The sequence below is a fragment of the Coregonus lavaretus genome (genome assembly GCF_964263955.1).
Source record: "Coregonus lavaretus genome assembly, chromosome: 2".
Lineage (NCBI taxonomy): Eukaryota > Metazoa > Chordata > Actinopteri > Salmoniformes > Salmonidae > Coregonus > Coregonus lavaretus.
The window spans coordinates 78,476,797-78,496,796 of record NC_139989.1 but is presented as its reverse complement, the minus strand read 5'-3'; the positions used below and the strand labels follow the sequence as shown (position 1 = coordinate 78,496,796).

Below are 20,000 nucleotides of genomic sequence, written 5' to 3'. Positions count from 1 at the left end.
CTCACACTCACACTCACACTCACACTCACACACACACACACACACACACACACACACACACACACACACACACACACACACACACACACAACGCTGGAACCTTTGCCATGAGCTGTTAAAGCCATCGTCAGCCATCCTCCTCCTCCTCCTCCTCCTCCTCCTCTTCCTCCTCTTCCTAATATTCTTCCTCCTCCTCCTCCTCCTCCTCCCTTCCTCCTCTTCCTAATATTCTTCATCTTCCTCCTCCTCCTCCTCCTCCTCCTCTTCCTCCTCTTCCTAATGTTCTTCCTCCTCCTCCTCCTCCCCCTCTTCCTCCTCTTCCTAAAATTCTTCATCTTCCTCCTCCTCCTCCTCCTCCTCCTCCTCCTCTTCTTCCTCTTCTTCCTAATATTCTTCCTCCTTCTCCTCCTCCCCCTCCTCCTCCCCCTCTTCTTCTTCCTCCTCCTCCTCCTCCCCCTCTCTCTCCTCCTCCTCCTCCTCCTCCTCCTCCTCCTCCTCCTCCTCCCCCTCCGCCTCCCCCTTTTCTTCTTCCTCCTCCTCCTCCTCCCCCTCTTCCTCCTCCTCCTCCTCCTCCTCCTCCTCCTCCTCCTCCCCCTCTTCCTCCTCTTCCTAATATTCTTCCTCCTCCTCCTCCTCCCCCTCCTCTTCCTCTCTTCCCTGCTAGGGCAGTATGATGTTATGAAACGTTTAGATCTAAATATATACGATGTAGACCATCTGACCTCTTTAGTTGAGCAGCCAGGTCACACCAGATCCACTGCAGTATTAAACGTTTGTCCAGGTCCCCAGGATGCCGGGAGATGCCTTCAATACTGTCCACTAGGGGCAAACGTGAACACCTATTTTCTATCTAGTAGAACACCTATTTTCTATCTTGCTACGGTGTTAAGCCGCGAGCTATGGCTTCGAGGATCGCGAGTTCAATCTCAGTGCTAGTTTAAACCTATCCCAAAACCTTAACCCTTACCTTAACCAGTCAGAATTAATGCCTAAATCATTTTTATCTGAGACATTCACTTTGCCTTCCTGAGCCTTCCTACCCAGGTGTCTCAATGAGCTCTCACAGTCTCACTGCAGAATTAGACATTTTTGCACTTTTCTCTAAACTTCAAATTTCGAAGTTGCTCCAAACGTCAAATTTAGAAGTTGCTCCAAACGTCAAATTTAAAAGTTAAGGGTCAAGGTTAAGGGATAAGGTTTGGGGTAGGGTAAAAAAATATTTAAAAAAATAATGAGTGTCTGCAACTGGGATTGAACACGCAACCTTTTGATCCAGAGTCATGGGATTACATAACTTTAGCAAAACCCAAGTCTACTTGGTGGTAATAATGCTCACTGTTGCCCCTAGTGGTCAGTTTTTAAGGAATTTCCTGACTTCCTCATGACATGGACAGACGTCCAGTTTAGAAATCAATCTTCAGCGATCTGACTGGTCTAAAACAGATATTAGACCCAGGTCAGTCTAGTTTCCCTTCAATCCCAAACTTAACGCGGCAATCAGCAATTGAAACAATAACAAAAAGCTACTCCACACCTGTTTCGGTAAAAAGCTGAGGGATGGAGCTGGATAATGTATCCTCTCTCAATGTATAGACAGAGCTATGGATGCAAGGACTGACCATCCACGATATCAACATTATAGTTTTAACCACGTTTTGATGCTCTACAGTGTTGATGTTTATGTTGTTTACAAACATTTGCATAAAATAAGTAATTATTTTGGGTTCTGACGGGGTACCACTGTCACGGTACTGATGTGGATGCGGTGGTGAAGTCAGGCGCAGGACACAGAGGATAAGTCAAAACGACTTTACTGAAATACTTGAACAAATACAAAATAAATGGCCTCGAAACACCGGAGGCGAATTAATACGTGAAAAGCGTAAAAACACCCACAAACAAAAGTACCGAACCTCGACACCAAACGACAGGCGGACAATAACACACAACTACCAAACATAACACAGGGAAACTTATAGGTGACATAATCATGACAGAATACGAAACAGGTGCACTAAACTAGACATGACAAAACAAACATCGAAAACATCAAACGGTGGCAGCTAGTACTCCGGCGACGACGAACGCCGAAGCCTGCCCGAGCGAGGAGGAGGAGCAGCCTCGGCTGAAACCGTGACATTGCCACAGTGGAAGCATGTGACTTGATTTCCTGGTCTCTGATTTTCAGTTGAAACTCTGTGATCAACTTTTTATTTATTTGAAAGGAACACAGACAAGAACAAATAGCAGCAGGAATGTTTATACAACTAGAGACACAATACTGTTAAAATATATATCAGTATATTATGGAAACTAGTTATTGCAGATAAATACAATTATAATAAACCACATATACAAATTGTGTTGTTTGGCTAGCCCCATGGATCCTAGCAGTGGATAGTTCTAAATAAATGATATCTATGAAAGTGCTGATCCAATGAGGTGTGGTGGTTGCCATCTTAGTTCCAACATCTTTTTAGCTGCTGTTCAACCTGACAACATTATACGTCTTTGCTGTAATGACAGTGGTGAATTATCATTCAGTAATAACAGTTGGGGGAACAAGGTATGAGGATACCTCTTTCCAAAACATGTCCCCTGGTCACTCCCAGTACATATAATTAAAGGAGCCCAAGGCACCTTGATTACATAGATCACACAGAGGAGCGGTTGTGATTTCTATTAAATGATGTTTTCTAGGTGGAAGGTTTACCCTGTGTATGAGATTAAAATGTATCAGCTGGTGATTAGGATTGTTAGATGAACCCACTAAGTTCCTGATGAACTCAACTGGTGAGCCTCTTTAGCAGCTAGTTCCATGGACACACTGATTTCAATGTCCTTTGCCAAGGTCAGATGACTTTCAGTCAACAGTCTCTTTTGTGTAGCTTCACTCCGTAGCCCACATACTAGTCTGTCTCTAATGATGTCATTTAGAACAGCATTAAACTCACAGTGTTCTGATAGTTTCTTTAATGCAGCAGCAAACATTGTTACTGATTCTCCCTCTTCCTGATGTCTCCTGTGGAACCTGAACCTATCAGCATTAACTAGTGGTTTTGGTGAAAAATGTCCTTTAAGTATCTCCGCAATATCCCCATACGTCTTATTACCTGTTCTGTCTGGCTGTAGCAGGCTGCCTAGTAAATTAAATGTCTTTGGCCCCATTACACTAAAACATGTAGGCACAATGTTGTCCTCATCCATGTCATTTACAAGAACAATACATTCAAACTGTTCTGTATATGAGCTCCACTGATCAATACTTTCATCAAACTGTCCAATGTTTCCAACAATTCCAATAATTGATCATTTCTCAATAAGCTCCTGATTGTCACTCACTTCAATATTGTCCTCAACCACAACAATATTTTCCTCAGTCACGTGATCTTCATTCACTTCACTCACTGACGTTTCCTCCTAAGTTCGCTCATTTAGCAGATTTAATTAAAAGGTTTGTCTTCACAGTTGAATAAATGTCCTTTCCTTTAATCACTGTATATTCCTCCTTTTTAATCACGTCATTTTCCCACTCCGATGTCCGTCTCGAGTCCTTTTCTGCCGTCCATGACGATGTTAACTCCAGTGGTGGAAAAAGTACCCAATTGTCATACTTGAGTAAAAGTAAAGATCCCTTAATAGAAAATGACTCAAGTAAAAGTGAAAGTCACCCAGTAAAATACTACTTGAGTAAAAGTCTACAAGTATTTGGTTTTAAATATACTTAAGTATCAAAAGTAAATGTAATTGCTAAAATATACTTAAGTATCAAAAGTAAAAGTACAAGTATAAATCATTTCAAATTCCTTACATAAAGCAAACCAGACAATTTTCTTGTTTTTAAAATGTACGTTGAGCCAGAGGCAAACTCCAACACTCAGACAATTTACAAACAAAGCATTTGTGTTTACTGAGTCTGCCAGATCAGAGGCAGTAGGGATGTTCTCTTGATAAGTGTGTGAATTGGACCATTTTCTGTCCTGCTAAGCATTCAAAATGTAACGAGTACTTTTGAGTGTCAGGGAAAATGTATGGAGTAAAAGTAACATTATTTTCTTTAGGAATGTAGTGAAGTAAAAGTAAAAGTAGTCAAAAATATAAATAGTAAAGTGAAGAACAGATACCACAAAAAACTACTTACAGTGGGAAAAAAATGTATTTAGTCAGCCACCACTTAAAAAGATGAGAGAGGTAATTTTCATCATAGGTACACGTCAACTATGACAGACAAATTGAGAAAGAATAATCCAGAAAATCACATTGTAGGATTTTTTATGAATTTATTTGCAAATTATGGTGGAAAATAAGTATTTGGTCAATAACAAAAGTTTCTCAATACTTTGTTATATACCCTTTGTTGGCAATGACACAGGTCAAACGTTTTCTGTAAGTCTTCACAAGGTTTTCACACACTGTTGCTGGTATTTTGGCCCATTCCTCCATGCAGATCTCCTCTAGAGCAGTGACGTTTTGGGGCTGTCGCTGGGCAACACGGACTTTCAACTCCCTCCAAAGATTTTCTATGGGGTTGAGATCTGGAGACTGGCTAGGCCACTCCAGGACATTGAAATGCTTCTTACGAAGCCACTCCTTCGTTGCCCGGGTGGTGTGTTTGGGATCATTGTCATGCTGAAAGACCCAGCCACGTTTCATCTTCAATGCCCTTGCTGATGGAAGGAGGTTTTCACTCAAAATCTCACGATACATGGCCCCATTCATTCTTTCCTTTACATGGATCAGTCGTCCTGGTCCCTTTGCAGAAAAACAGCCCCAAAGCATGATGTTTCCACCCCCATGCTTGTACTGGCTTAAGCAGGGGGACACGTCTGGCACTGTAGGATTTGAGTCCCTGGCGGCGTAGTGTGTTACTGATGGTAGCTTTGTTACTTTGGTCCCAGCTCTCTGCAGGTCATTCACTAGGTCCCCCCGTGTGGTTCTGGGATTTTTGCTCACCGTTCTTGTGATCATTTTGACCCCACGGGGTGAGATCTTGCGTGGAGCCCCAGATCGAGGGAGATTATCAGTGGTCTTGTATGTCTTCCATTTCCTAATAATTGCCTACACAGTTGATTTCTTCAAACCAAGCTGCTTACCTATTGCAGATTCAGTCTTCCCAGCCTGGTGCAGGTCTACAATTTTGTTTCTGGTGTCCTTTGACAGCTCTTTGGTCTTGGCCATAGTGGAGTTTGGAGTGTGACTGTTTGAGGTTGTGGACAGGTGTCTTTTATACTGATAACAAGTTCAAACAGGTGCCATTAATACAGGTAACGAGTGGAGGACAGAGGAGCCTCTTAAAGAAGAAGTTACAGGTCTGTGAGAGCCAGAAATCTTGCTTGTTTGTAGGTGACCAAATACTTATTTTCCACCATAATTTGCAAATAAATTCATAAAAAATCCTACAATGTGATTATCTGGATTTTGTTTCTCAATTTGTCTGTCATAGTTGACGTGTACCTATGATGAAAATTACAGGCCTCTCTCATCTTTTTAAGTGGGAGAACTTGCACAATTGGTGGCTGACTAAATACTTTTTTCCCCACTGTAAGTAGTACTTTAAAGTATTTTTACTTAAGTCCTTTACACCACTGGTTAACTCTCTTTCTTAGCTAGCTGGAATATAATAAGTATCCCAGGAGCACTCTCTCTCTCTCTCTCTCTCTCTCTCTCTCACACACACACACAGTGCAGTAATTTGAATCCCTATATCAGCTTTTAGTGATAGTCTACTGTGTGTTCTCCCCTCCTCTGTCTCTCTCCATCACTTTCTCTGTGTCGTCTATTGATGTCTTTCATCTTGTCTAGTGTCTCTCTCCATTATATCCTATTCTTCTGTTGCTGTCTCTGTGTCTTGTCTGATGTCTCTCTCCATCATATCCTATTCTTCTGTTGCTGTCTCTGTGTCTTGTCTGGTGTCTCTCTCCATCATATCATATTCTTCTGTTGCTGTCTCTGTGTCTTGTCTGGTGTCTCTCTCCATCATATCATATTCTTCTGTTGCTGTCTCTGTGTCTTGTCTGGTGTCTCTCTCCATCATATCATATTCTTCTGTTGCTGTCTCTATGTCTTGTCTGGTGTCTGTCTCCATCAACAGAAATATTGGTGAGGGTTAGGCCTACTCCAATACAACATTGAAAACATGAAAACACGACTACATAACAGCATTAAATACAGTTGGAATATAGTTACAACTCTCAAACTGTTTCCATCAAACAGAAAAACAAAAAGAAAGCTGGATGAACACATTTAGATTTCTACATACTGCACTTTGCTTCTGCATGATCCATACAGCTGTTTAAGGTCATAAAAAGGCAGAGTGCAGTATCAGCATTTAAGGGGTCATAGGTCAGATCAGTGGTCATGGTTGATATGATTGGACAAAAAACCAAACTTTAAAGCCATTTTTCTCAGATTCACTGTTTGCGTAGACTGCTCTTTGCCTTTGTAGGGCAGTAGTTCAGGTGGCTTCCCTTGCCCTTAGTCTGCCTCCTGTCCCTCCTATCGCCATGGAGACACCTTCCTGAAAACAATGACTCCATACTTTGCTGAAACCTGTTCTGCCAGTTCATGTCCTTAAAGATGAATGTTGGAATGTTACAATGTGGTTACCCCAAAAAGATGCCAAGATAGATCATGCATCCATAACTTGTTTCCTGCTTGTAGCAGGCCACGTTCACAGGAATCCTTTTCTCTAGCAATGAGTCATATGATTTCATGAGAATATTTTTCTGCAGTGAGAGTGTAATGCAAGTCAAGGTGTCCTTGGATGAATGTCAACAAGATTTATAACCAGCATTGTTAAATTAACTGTTGTAATAAATAAATACAGTATTTGTAAATGTATTGTCACAGACACCAGATAGATGCAGTGAAATGTGCTGTTTTACAGGGTCATAGTAGTACGGCGCCCCCTGGAGCAAATCAGGTGTAAGTGCCTTGCTTAAGGGCACAGACAGATTTTTACCTTGACGGCTCAAGTATTCGAACCAGCAACCTTTCAGTTACTGGCCCCACTAGGTAATCTTACCATACCAGTTCACGCCCTAACAGAAGACACTGTTAAAGTGTTCAAATGTAGTCCATGAAGAGGTATTAGGATTATGTGCACAGCTATTCTGCCGTACAATTGCAAACTGCTGCTACACATTTGATCAAAGATGAGTTCAGACCTAAATCAGGCTTCGTAGTATCTGTTATATCTTGTGACAAAGTGTCCTGGTTCAATTATCTTCAGTTTCAGAGAAAATGGAGGGTCAAATTTGATGCAACTACAAAATCCCAGTAAAAACCAAGGAAACAGCAGTAAGTGAAGTTACTGCCATCTGGCTTTGTTCCACCATGTTCTACTGCAGTTACTACGGTTTTCCTTGGTATTCTATCAGGCTCTGAGTTCAGGCCATCCCGACCATGACACTCACCCTCACACACTCCATGAGACAGCCAGTGGTCCAGTTATCACCAGAATAAACACGGCACAATCACACGGAAACATTATGGTTTAACTCGCATTGAAATGGAAAATACCCAGATAATGTTAAGAAAGATAGCAAACAAAATATTGAAACGCTCGCTAACATAAAGAAAAGGACAGCATTGATAGTAATACAAAGTCACATAAGTATTAACATTCTCCGTGATGAAATAGTTCTTACCTTATGGATAAAACAGCTTGAGGGTTGCTACAATACAACATTTAAAACATGAAAACACAACTACACAACACCATTAAAAACCACACGAAAGCTGGATAAACACATTTAGATTTTTTAGATACTGCACTTTGCTTTTGCATGACCCATACAGCTGTTTAAGGTCATACAAAGGCAGAGTGCATTATCAGCATTTTAGGGGTCATAGGTCAGATCAGTGGTCATAATAAGATGATACATCAGTGCATTTGCACTTATCTACCTACGACATATTTGGCTGAACAGCAAAAACAACTTTAAAGCCTTTTTTGTCTTCAGTTGTACTGTTTTCTAGTTGATGCTCTTTGCCTTTGTAGGGCCGTTTATTCATGCAGTCAACGGACAACAACTCTTAATGCGATCACGGGGAAAACACTTTTGAAAGCAGTTTTGGCCTTTGTTAAAAAAGAGGGGGATCCAAGCTTTCCATTGATAACACATTTATTTCTATACTCCTACAATGCATTGTTTTAAAAATGCAGTTACAACCGGAGTGTCAACCATGGTTTAGGCACATTTGCAACAGAGCTCTTAAAGGGGCAACGGCTTCTTAAAACCGGAGTGTCAAGCATGGCTTAGGCACATTTGCAACAGAGCTCTTAAAGGGGCAACGGCATCTTAAAAGGGCAACTTTGTAATAGAAACCCCCCCAACAACAATTCTGAGTGAATAATAACAATAATAATAAAAATAATAATAATCAGGAAGTTGTGTCCAATGGGGTAAATGCAGATGGACAAACCTCATGCTTCATTTATAGCCACTATGCTGCATCCGTTGGGCTACAGGTGATCATGCTTATTGCTAATAGCACATCTGATAATAGACCATAAAATATAGGATATATGGTTCAATATGTTAAAATCATTTAACATCTGATAATAGACCATACATTAAGGATATATGGTTCAATATGTTAAAATCATTTAACATCATCTTTACCAATATCTTATTGGGCTCATTCATGGAGGTGGAAACGATATTTTAGATGGTGTCAGCGTCATTGTATTTCCATTCATTCTGGAGTAGAACGGCCTTTTTCTTGTCACCAGAACTGAGCTTCTTAGAACTGAGCTTCTCAAGAAGTATCCCCAGGAGGACCCTGGGAACCCTGAGCAAGGGGACTGGAATTGGTCAAATTTGCAGTTTTAATACATTTACAGAAATTATCCTATTTTCCTAAAAGCACGACGGTCATGACTTGTTTACATGAAAGGGGAGATTAATTTAGCACAAGACAATCAATCTGAGATCGACGTAAGGATATATTTTTTTGCTTTAACCCCTGAGATTTACCTGTTCTACGAGTACGAATGGTCTGAGGCAGACGTTAGATTACAAGCGTTTTCAAGTGTAACGTTACATTTTACATTTTTACATTTTTAGTCATTTAGCAGATGCTCTTATCCAGAGCGACTTACAGTTAGTGAGTGCATACATTTATTTTTTTATACTGGCCCCGCGTGGGAATCGAACCCACAACCCTGGCGTTGCAAACACCATGCTCTACCAACTGAGCTACATCCCTGCCGGCCATTCCCTCCCCTACCATTTTAAGTATTGATTTCACAAATATTATATTTGTACAGTTCTTTATTAAAAATGTAGTTATTTTTTACATTTGACTGTGTAAAACGTAGCAGTACTACTTATTTCTCTGAGAGTGAGGCAGACATATATTTGATTATTTGTCTCTCTGAAATGAAAGCATCAAATGATAGATTTTAAACAAATACATGTCTGTCATTGAACAACCCCATACCATGATTAGGTAGTGAAAAAACACACCATTCTCTTTCATAATTTCTTTAAATAATAAAGGCTAATTTACCAAAACTTCTGAAAAGTGATATATAGCGTTTTTGAATGAAACTCTTCTCATGTTTCCCCATCTGAGCTCAGAGTAGATGAGAGACTGAGGGGTGGTTTCCCAGACAGAGTTTAATTGAAGTCAAGACCAGGTAAATTCTACTTAAGTATCTCCACAATATCCCCACACGTCTTCTTACCTGTTCTGTCTGTGTCACGTATACTCCCTCTCCGGCGTTCCAGGTCACCAGTCTGCTCATTATTATGCACACCTGTCACCATCGTTACGCCACCTGCGACCAATCAGACTCACCTGGACTCCATCACCTTCCTGATTACCTCCCCTATATCAGTCACTCCCTTTGGTTCCTTCCCCAGGCGTTATTGACTCTGTTTCAGGGCTTCATATCTGTACGCTACTCCTGTTTCTTGTTTTGTTCTATGTATTATTAAATTCACTTCCTGTACTTGCTTCCTGACTCCCAGCATTCACGTTACAGTCTGGCTGTAGCAGGCTGCCTAGTAAATTAAATGTCTTTGGCCCCATTACACTAAAACATGTAAGCACAATGTTGTCCTCATCAATGTAATTTGCAAGAACAAAATATTCAAACTGTTCTGTATTTGAGTTCCACTGCTCAATACTTTCATCAAACTGTCCAATGTTTCCAACAATTCCAGTGTCACGGCTGTCAGTGAGATGCGGTTGAAGAAGTCAGGCGCAGGACACAGAACTCTCGGACACGTACTTTAATCCGATACTGAAAATGGGCTTGCAGGTAGCTTAGTGGTTAAGAGCGTAGTGCCAGTAACCGAAAGGTCACTGGTTCTAATCCCCGAGCTGACTAGGTGAAAAATCTGTTGATGTGCCCTTGAGCAAGGCACTTAACCCTAATTGCTCCTGTAAGTCGCTCTGGATAAGAGCGTCTGCTAAATGACTAAAAAGTAAATGTAATGTAAATGAAAGATGAACACAGAATAACTCCACGCAGGGAGGAAATAACCCGCTCACAACATACGTGAAGGGAAACAATCACACACAAGATCCCGATGAGAGACAGGGGTAATTATAGGTCAACAATCAAACATAATGACGAACAGGTGTAAACAATACATACAAAACTAGACAGACACCGATAACATCGAACGGCAGCAGCTAGTACTCCGGGGACGACGAACGCCGAAGCCTGCCCGAGCAAGGAGGAGGAGCAGCCTCGGCAGAATCCGTGACAGTACCCCCCCCTTGACGCGCGGCCCCAGCCGTGCGCCGACCCCGGCCTCGGGGACGGCCAGGAGGACGCGGAGCAGGGCGAGTCGGATGACTCCGGTGGAACTCTGTCAACAGGGAGGGATCTAGGATGTCCCTCCTAGGGACCCAGCACCGTTCCTCCGGACCGTACGCCCACACTCCACGGGATACTGCAGACACCCCATCCGACGCCTCGAATCCACGATGGAACGGACTGAGCACGCCGGAGCCCCTTCGATGTCCAGTGGGGGCGGAGGGGCCTCTCGTACCTCATTCTCCTGGAGTGGACCAGCTACCACCGGCCTGAGGAGAGACACATGGAACGAGGGGTTAATGCGATAATTAATAGGCAGCTTTAACCTATAACATACCTCGTTCAATCTCCTCAGGACTTTAAATGGCCCCACAAACCGCCGGCCCAGCTTCCGGCAGGGCAGGTCGAGAGCCAGACCCGATCTCCCAGTGCATAAACCGGACCCTCACTGCGGTGGCGATCGGCGCTCGCCTTTTGCCGTCTGATGGCCCACTGCAGATGGACATGCGCAGCGTTCCATGTCTCCTCCGAGCGCTGAAACCATTCATCCACCGCAGGAGCCTCGATCTGGCTCTGATGCCAGGGTGCCAGAACCGGCTTATAGCCCAACACACACTGGAAAGGAGTAAGATTAGTGGAGGAGTGGCGGAGTGAGTTTTGGGCTATCTCTGCCCAGGGAATATACCCTGACCACTCCTCCTGCTGGTCCTGGCAATAGGACCTCAGAAACCTACCCACATCTTGGTTTACTCTCTCCACCTGCCCATTACTCTCAGGGTGAAAACCAGAGGTAAGGCTGATCGAGACCCCCAAATGTTCCATAAACGCCCTCCACACTCTAGAGGTGAACTGGGGACCCCGATCAGACACTATATCCTCAGGCACTCCGTAGTGCCGGAAAACTTGAGTAAACAGGGCTTCAGCCATTTGTAGGGCTGTAGGAAGACCTGGCGTAGGGATGAGACGGCATGCCTTAGAAAACTGATCCACATTGACCAAGATCGTGGTATTCCCCGGGGAGGGGGGAAGGTCCGTGACAAAATCCACCGACAGGTGAGACCACGGCCGTTGTGGAACGGGGAGAGGTTGTAACTTCCCTCTGGGCAGGTGTCTAGGCGCCTTACACTGGGCGCACACCGAGCAGGAAGAAACATAAACCCTCACGTCCCTGGCTAAGGTGGGCCACCAGTACTTTCCGCTAAGACAGTGCACCGTCCGACCAATACCAGGATGACCAGAGGAGGGTGATGTGTGAGCCCAATAAATCAGTCGGTCACGGACCTCGAGCGGCACGTCCCTCTGGACACTCTGGGGGAGTAGGGTCGGTACGTAACGCCCGCTCGATTTCCGTGTCGACCTCCCACACCACCGGTGCCACTAGACAAGACTCTGGTAGTATGGGAGTGGGCTCAATGGACCTCTCCTCTGTGTCACATCGTCGGGACAGGGCGTCTGCCTTAACGTTCTGTGACCCTGGGATATAAGTGATCTTAAATACAAACCATGGCCCACCTAGCCTGACCAGGGTTCAGTCTCTTCGCTGCCCGGATGTACTCCAGCTTACGATGGTCAGTCAGAATGAGAAAAGGGTGGTTAGCCCCCTCAAGCCAATGTCTCCACACCTTCAGGGCTTGGACCACCGCTAGCAGCTCCCTGTCCCCCACGTCATAATTGCGTTCCGCCGGACTGAGCTTCTTGGAATAGAAAGCACAGGGGCGGAGTTTTGGAGGCGTGCCCGAGTGCTGAGACAGTATAGCATCGATCCCCGCCTCAGACGCATCCACCTCGACTTGGAACGCCAAAGAGGGATCCGGATGTGCCAGCACCGGAGCCGAGGTGAACAGGTCCTTCAAATGACTAAACGCCCTGTCCGCCTCAGCCGACCACTGCAAACGCACCGGGCCCCCCTTTAGCAGGGAGGTAATGGGAGCTGCTACCTTTCCAAAACCCCGGATAAACCTCCGGTAGTAATTGGCAAAACCCAAAAAACGCTGCACCTCCTTTACTGTAGTTGGAGTCTGCCAATTACGCACGGCTGAAACGCGCTCAATCTCCATCTCCACCCCTGACGCAGACAACCGGTGTCCCAGGAAGGAGATGGACTCCTGGAAAAACAGACATTTCTCTGCCTTCACATACAGATCATGCTCCAACAGTCTACCCAGCACCCGACGTACCAGGGACACATGCTCGGTACGTGTAGCGGAGTATATCAGAATGTCATCAATATACACCACTACCCCCTGTCCATGCAAATCCCGGAAAATCTTGTCCACAAATGATTGGAAGACTGAAGGAGCATTCATTAGACCATATGGCATGACGAGGTACTCATAGTGACCCGAGGTGGTACTGAATGCCGTCTTCCACTCATCTCCTTCCCGAATGTGCACCAGGTTGTAAGCGCTCCTGAGATCTAATTTTGTGAAGAAGCGTGCCCCGTGTAATGACACCGTCATATTAGCAATCAGAGGGAGAGGATAGCTGTATTCAATAGTGATCTGATTGAGACCACGGTAATCAATACACGGGCATAAACCCCCATCCTTCTTCTTCACAAAAAAGAAACTCGAGGACGCAGGGGAAGTAGACGGACGTATGTATCCCTGTCTCAAGGATTCGGTGACGTATGTCTCCATAGCAGCCGTCTCCTCCTGAGACAGAGGATACACATGGCTACGAGGGAGCGCAGCGCCAACCTGGAGGTCTATCGCACAATCCCCCTGTCGATGAGGTGGTAATTGAGTCGCCTTCTTCTTACAGAAGGCGCGTGCCAAATCGGCATACTCAGGAGGAATGTGCATTGTGGGCATTTGGTTCGGACTCTCCACCGTCGTTGCCCCTACAGAAACACCTACACACCGCCCCACACACTGATCAGACCATCCCTTGAGAGCCCTCTGTTGCCATGAAATGTTGGGGTCATGAGATGTTAACCAGGGAAGCCCCAACACCACTGGAAACGCAGGAGAGTCAATTAAATACAACTATATAGTCTCCTCATGACCCTTCTGCGTTTTCATCTTCAGTGACGCTGTGACCTCCCTAATCAATCCCGACCCCAAAGGCCGGCTATCTAGGGCATGGATAGGGAAGGGCACATCAACTGGTAATATAGGGATTCCTAACTTATATGAGAAATGGCGATCGATAAAATTCCCAGCTGCGCCTGAACCGACTAGCGCCTTATGCTGGGAGTAAGAAGAAACCTCTGGAAACACAACTTGAATGCACATATGAACAACAGAGAGCTCTGGGTGAGTTGGGGTCTTACTCACCGGGAATGACTTATCAGTGCGTTGCCTGCTGCCTCGAATCCGAGGAGACCCTCCTCAGCACCGAACCGCCGTGTGTCCTCGGCGGCCACAGTTGGTGCAGGGGACAGCCTATCTCCTGGCCTCCCTACTACCAGCACCCCCGAGCTCCATAGGGCTCGGCTCGGAAGTGCTGGGGGATGGAATGGACGGCCCCAGCTCCGGACGTCCGCGGGTAGCCAACAGGGTATCCAGGCGAATCGACATGTCCACCAGCTGATCGAAGCTTAGGTTGGTGTCCCTGCAGGCCAACTCTCGACGAACGTACTCTCTTAAGCTACACCTGTAGTGGTCGATGAGGGCCCTCTCATTCCATCCCGAATTGGCAGCCAGAGTCCGGAAGTCCAGTGCGAATTCCTGCGCGCTCCTCCTCCCCTGTCTGAGGTGGAATAGATGCTCACCCGCCGCCTTCCCCTCCGGGGGATGATCGAACACTGCCCTGAAGCGGCGGGTGAACTCCGCGTAGTTCACAGTAGCGGCGTCTATTCCTCCCCACTCGGCGTTGGCCCACTCCAGTGCCTTGCCGGACAGACAGGAGATGAGGGCGGACACGCTCTCGTATCCTGAGGTTGCCGGGTGAATGGTTGTCAGGTAAAGTTCCACCTGGAGCAGGAAACCCTGACACCCGGCTGCGGTGCCATCATAAGCCCTCGGGAGCGAGAGCCGAATCCCACTGGACTCCTGATGTGAGAAGATAGGAGTGGCCGATGGTGGTGGTATCGTTGGAGGAGGTGTGGGCAAACCTCCTCTCTCCCATCGTCCCAAGGTGTTCATCACGTTATCCATGGCGGCACCAAGATTTTGATGCATAGCTGCCTGTTGTAGGACGCGCTCCTCGAGTGATCCGGTTGGTGCCGTCGCTCCTGCTGACTCCATGTTGTGGTGTGTGATTCTGTCACGGCTGTCAGTGAGATGCGGTTGAAGAAGTCAGGCGCAGGACACAGAACTCTCGGACACGTACTTTAATCCGATACTGAAAAGATGAACACAGAATAACTCCACGCAGGGAGGAAATAACCCGCTCACAAATGACATACGTGAAGGGAAACAATCACACACAAGATCCCGATGAGAGACAGGGGTAATTATAGGGCAACAATCAAACATAATGACGAACAGGTGTAAACAATACATACAAAACTAGACAGACACCGATAACATCGAACGGCAGCAGCTAGTACTCCGGGGACGACGAACGCAGAAGCCTGCCCGAGCAAGGAGGAGGAGCAGCCTCGGCAGAATCCATGACATCGAGCCATTTTTCTTTTCTCAACAGGCTCCTGATTGTCACTCACTTCAGTATTGTCACTAAACACAGCAATATTCTCCTCAGTCACGTGATCTTCATTCACTCACTCACTGACGTTTCCTCCTAAGTTCGCTCATTTAGCAGATTTAATTAAAAGGTTTGTCTTCACAGTTGAATAAATGTCCTTTCCTTTAATCACTGTATATTCCTCCTTTTAATCACGTTGTTTTCCCGCTCCAATGTCCGTCTCGAGTCCTTTTCTGCCATCCATGACGATGTTAACTCCAGTGGTGGAAAAAGTACCCAATTGTCATACTTGAGTAAAAGTAAAAATAACTTAATAGAAAATGACTCAACTAAAAGTGAAAGTCACCCAGTAAAATACTACTTGAGTAAAAGTCTAAAAGTATTTGGTTTTAAATATACTTAAGTATCAAAAGTAAATGTAATTGCTAAAATATACTTAAGTATCAAAAGTAAAATACAAGTACAAATCACTTCAAATTCCTTACATAAAGCAAACCAGACAATTTTCTTGTTTTTAAAATGTACGTTCAGCCAGAGGCACACTCCAACACTCAGACAATTTACAAACAAAGCATTTGTATTTAGTGAGTCTGCCAGATCAGAGGCAGTAGGGATGTTCTCTTGATAAGTGTGTGAATTGGACCATTTTCTGTCCTGCTAAGCATTCAAAATGTAACGAGTACTTTTGGGTGTCAGGGAAAATGTATGGAGTAAAAAGTACATTATTTTCTTTATGAATGTAGTGAAGAAAAAGTAAAAGTAGTTAAAAATATAAATAGTAAAGTCAAGTACATATATCCCCAAAAAACTACTTAAGTAGTACTTTAAAGTATTTTTACTTAAGTACTTTACAACACTGGTTAACGCTCTTTCTTAGCTAGCTCGACTATGCACTTGCCTCTGATAGCAATACACTGTGCTAACATTAGCCTATTCTGTACCACAGAAAATAACAGTTTTAAACAGTTGTAAAAACCCACTTCTTAGGGTTCAGAATAGTTCCTGTAGATTCAGACTTACTCATCGCCAATCTTTTGTTATGTCTCGTGGGTTTCATAACCACGTCTGAATAACAATTCAATAATGATGAGACTGGAGACAGGAATCAGATCAACCATTTATCTGGAACGTGATCATCTCAACACATACAAACCCCCATGATGCTCTGCAGCACAACCCCAATATACAACAAATACATAGATAAGTAAATGGACACTAAACAAAACTCATAGAGGAATTGAAATGTTCAGTTGTAGAAAGTAGGGCCATGGGATAGGGTCAGAAAGGTCAGTATGTTTGATAACTGGTTACAGAGGTGACATAACAAGCATAAGGTCCATTATAACACAGTGAAGTAGAGGTGGGAGCTAAAAGCAGACATGGACAGTGAGACGGTGTGAGGAGGTCAGGGGTGAAACACTAGATCAGGACAGGTAGAAATGGCAGGGCTGGAAACAGACACAGAGACACATTCTGATCATGGCTCAGACCTGACCTGAGACACGCAAACAGAAGATGCGATAGCAAAGTCCTGTCCAGTAGGCTATATGGGATTTCCTTTCATCAAAATACAACACATGGAAATGTGTCCAGTGTGTGTGTGTGTGTGTGTCCAGTGTATGTGTGTGTGTCCAGTGTGTGTCTGTGTGTCCAGTGTGTGTGAGTGTGTGTGTCCAGTGTGTGTGTGTGTGTGTGTGTGTGTGTGTGTGTGTGTGTGTGTGTCCAGTGTGTGTGTCAGGTGTGTGTGTGTAGTGTGTATGTGTGTGTGTGTCGTGTGTGTGTGTGTGTCCAGTGTGTATATGTGTGGGTCCAGTGTGTGTGTGTGTGTCCAGTGTGTGTGTGTCCAGCGTGTGTGTGTGTGTCCAGTGTGTGCGTCCAGTGTGTGTGTGTGTGTTTGTGTGTGTCCAGTGTGTGTGTCCAGTGTGTGTGTGTCCAGTGTGTGTGTGTAAGTGTGTATGTGTGTGTGTCCAGTGTGTGTGAGTGTGTCCAGTGTGTGTGTGTGTGTCCAGTGTGTGTGTGTGTCCAGTGTGTGTGTGTGTGTGTGTGTGTGTGTGTCCAGTGTGTGTGTGTGTGTCCTGTGTGTGTGTATGTCAGTTGTGTGTGTGTCCAGTGTGTGTGTGTGTGTGTGTCAGGAGTGTGTGTCGAGTGTGTATGTGTGTGTGTCGTGTGTGTGTGTGTCCAGTGTGTATGTGTGTGGGTCCAGTGTGAGTGTGTCCTGTGTGTGTGTGTGTGTGTGTGTGTGTGTGTCTAGTGTGTGTGTGTGTGTGTGTGTGTGTGTCCAGTGTGTATGTCCAGTGTGTGTGCCCTGTGTGTGTGTCCTGTGTGTGTGTGTGTGTCAGGTGTGTGTGTGTGTGTGTGTCCAGTGTGTGTGTGTCCTGTGTGTGTGTGTGTGTCAGGTGTGTGTGTGTGTGTGTGTCCAGTGTGTGTGAGTGTGTGTGTCCAGTGTGTGTGTGTGTGTGTGTGTCCAGTGTGTGTGTGTGTCCTGTGTGTGTGTCCTGTGTGTGTGTGTGTGTCAGGTGTGTGTGTGTGTGTGTGTGTGTCCAGTGTGTGTGAGTGTGTGTGTCCAGTGTGTGTGTGTCCAGTGTGTGTGTCCTGTGTGTGTGTGTGTGTGTGTGTCAGGTTTGTGTGTGTCCAGTGTGTATGTGTGTGTCCTGTGTGTGTGTTTCCAGTGTGTATGTGTGTGTGTCCAGTGTGTATGAGTGTGTGTCCTGTGTGTGTGTGTGTTTGTCCAGTGTGTGTGTGTTTGTGTGTGTGTGTGTCCAGTGTGTGTGTGTCCTCTGTTTGTGTGTGTGTGTGTGTGTCCAGTGTGTGTGTGTCCAGTGTGTGTGTGTTCAGTGTGTGTGTGTGTGTCCAGTGTGTGTGTGTGTGTGTCCATAGTGTGTGTGTGTCCATTGTGTGCGTGTGTCCAGTGTGTGGGTGTGTTTGTCCAGTGTGTGTGTCCAGTGTGTGTGTGTGTGTGTTTGTGATCAGTGTGTGTGTCCTGTGTGTGTGTGTGTGTGTGTGTACAGTGTGTGTTTATCAAGTGTGTTTGTGTGTCCAGTGTGTGTCAGTGTGTGTGTCCAGTGTGTGTGTGTGTTCAGTATGTGTGTGTGTGTGTCCAGTGTGTGTGTGTGTCCAGTGTGTGTGTGTGTGTGTGTGTCCAGTGTGTGTGTTTGTGTCCAGTGTGTGTGTCCAGTGTGTGTGTGTGTCCAGTGTGTGTGTGTTTGTGTGTGTCCAGTGTGTGTCCAGTGTGTGTGTGTGTGTGTGTGTGTGTGTGTCAGTGTTACCATGGTTATTATTTACAGGGACACTGAGGAGTCAAGATAAACCCTAAACCCTGGATAGAGGGGCTCAGTGAATGTGGAGTGGAATGTGTTCAGGTGGGTCAGTGTGTCAGAGGAGACTCTGTAGAAGGACAGAGTGCCGGCTGGCCAGTCCAGATACACTCCTACTCTGTGGGAGCTGGAGGAGGGGACGTCTATGGTAGTGGACTTAATATTGTGACAGGCAGAGTAACTGTTGTCAGAGCAGAACAGACTCCAGGACTTGTCATTGCGTCCAATCCAACAGTCACCACCCCTTCCTCTCCTGCTGATTCCTTTATATGTCACTCCTATACCAGCCCCTCTCCCACTCCACTCTACCTCCCAGTAACAGCGCCCAGTCAGACCCTCTCTACACAGCACCTGTCCCCTGTCCTCAAATCTCAATGGGTGATCAGGATACGGCTGCTCCTCTCTCCTCCATGTCACCTTTCTGTTCTCCTCAGACAGAGAGAGGAGTCTGTTTACTGTGTTTAGGTCCAGTGTGAGATCACAGACATCTGATGGATGAAACCAGACACAATATTAGAAATCATCATCATTCACATTAGAATGTTATCTCACTTTTCACTAATTCATTTAATGTAGATGTTTCTAGGTATCAAAAGGAGAAGTTAAGGTAACTTGACATTTGTTCAATGATCATATGTTATACTGTATGGTAATATAAAACACACTTATTCCCATTAATTACACACACACACACACACATCCTGAACAGACACACACATCCTGAACACAAACACACATTTCTAACGTAACAGGAACACACCACACACAGACACACACATTGTCAAAGCAACTCTTAGTAAACTTTGGTGTCCCTGATTTGTGCTTCTGTAGAACTACAGCTGATATTTAATATGACCAAGTAAGTGATGATGGTGGTCTTTGACTTTGACTTCACTTGAATTAAGACTTATTCTTAGTCATATTCTTCACAGCAGTCAACACTCACATTTTCTAAGTCCAGGTTTCATTCTGTAATCTCCACCATGTTCCACACTGTAGCGGTAAGCAGAAGAACAGACAGTCATTGAGGGATACACCTGAACTCACACACACACACACACACACACACACACACACACACACACACACACACACACACACACACACACACACACACACACACACACACACACACACACACACACACACACACACACACACACACACACACACACACACACACTCACACACACTCACACTGGACACACACAATGGACACACACACACACACAAACAGTCAGCACATAACTTTGTCCAAGTGTGTGTGTGTCCAGTGTGTGTGTCCACTGTGTGTGTGTGTGTGTCCAGCGTGTGTGTGT

At 45.1% G+C, this 20,000-nt stretch overlaps 2 protein-coding genes across 2 annotated transcripts in view; both read right to left on the bottom strand.

Moving 5' to 3' along the window:
* The window catches only part of LOC311141371 (NLR family CARD domain-containing protein 3-like), an 85,432-nt gene that overhangs the window by 34,312 nt on the left and 31,120 nt on the right, over positions 1–20,000 (bottom strand). The window lies entirely within an intron of this gene.
* LOC311098892 (NACHT, LRR and PYD domains-containing protein 12-like) overlaps positions 16,852–20,000 on the bottom strand; it is a gene marked incomplete at its 3' end in the record, with an annotated part of 13,488 nt that continues 10,339 nt past the window's right edge. Inside the window, exons 7-9 of the mRNA XM_084139443.1 lie at positions 19,628–19,674; positions 19,017–19,169; positions 16,852–16,862 (exon numbers count right to left, since the gene is read on the bottom strand). Of these exons, the coding sequence (XP_083995569.1) occupies positions 16,852–16,862; positions 19,017–19,169; positions 19,628–19,674 (211 nt within the window). The remainder of the gene's footprint in view (positions 16,863–19,016; positions 19,170–19,627; positions 19,675–20,000) is intronic.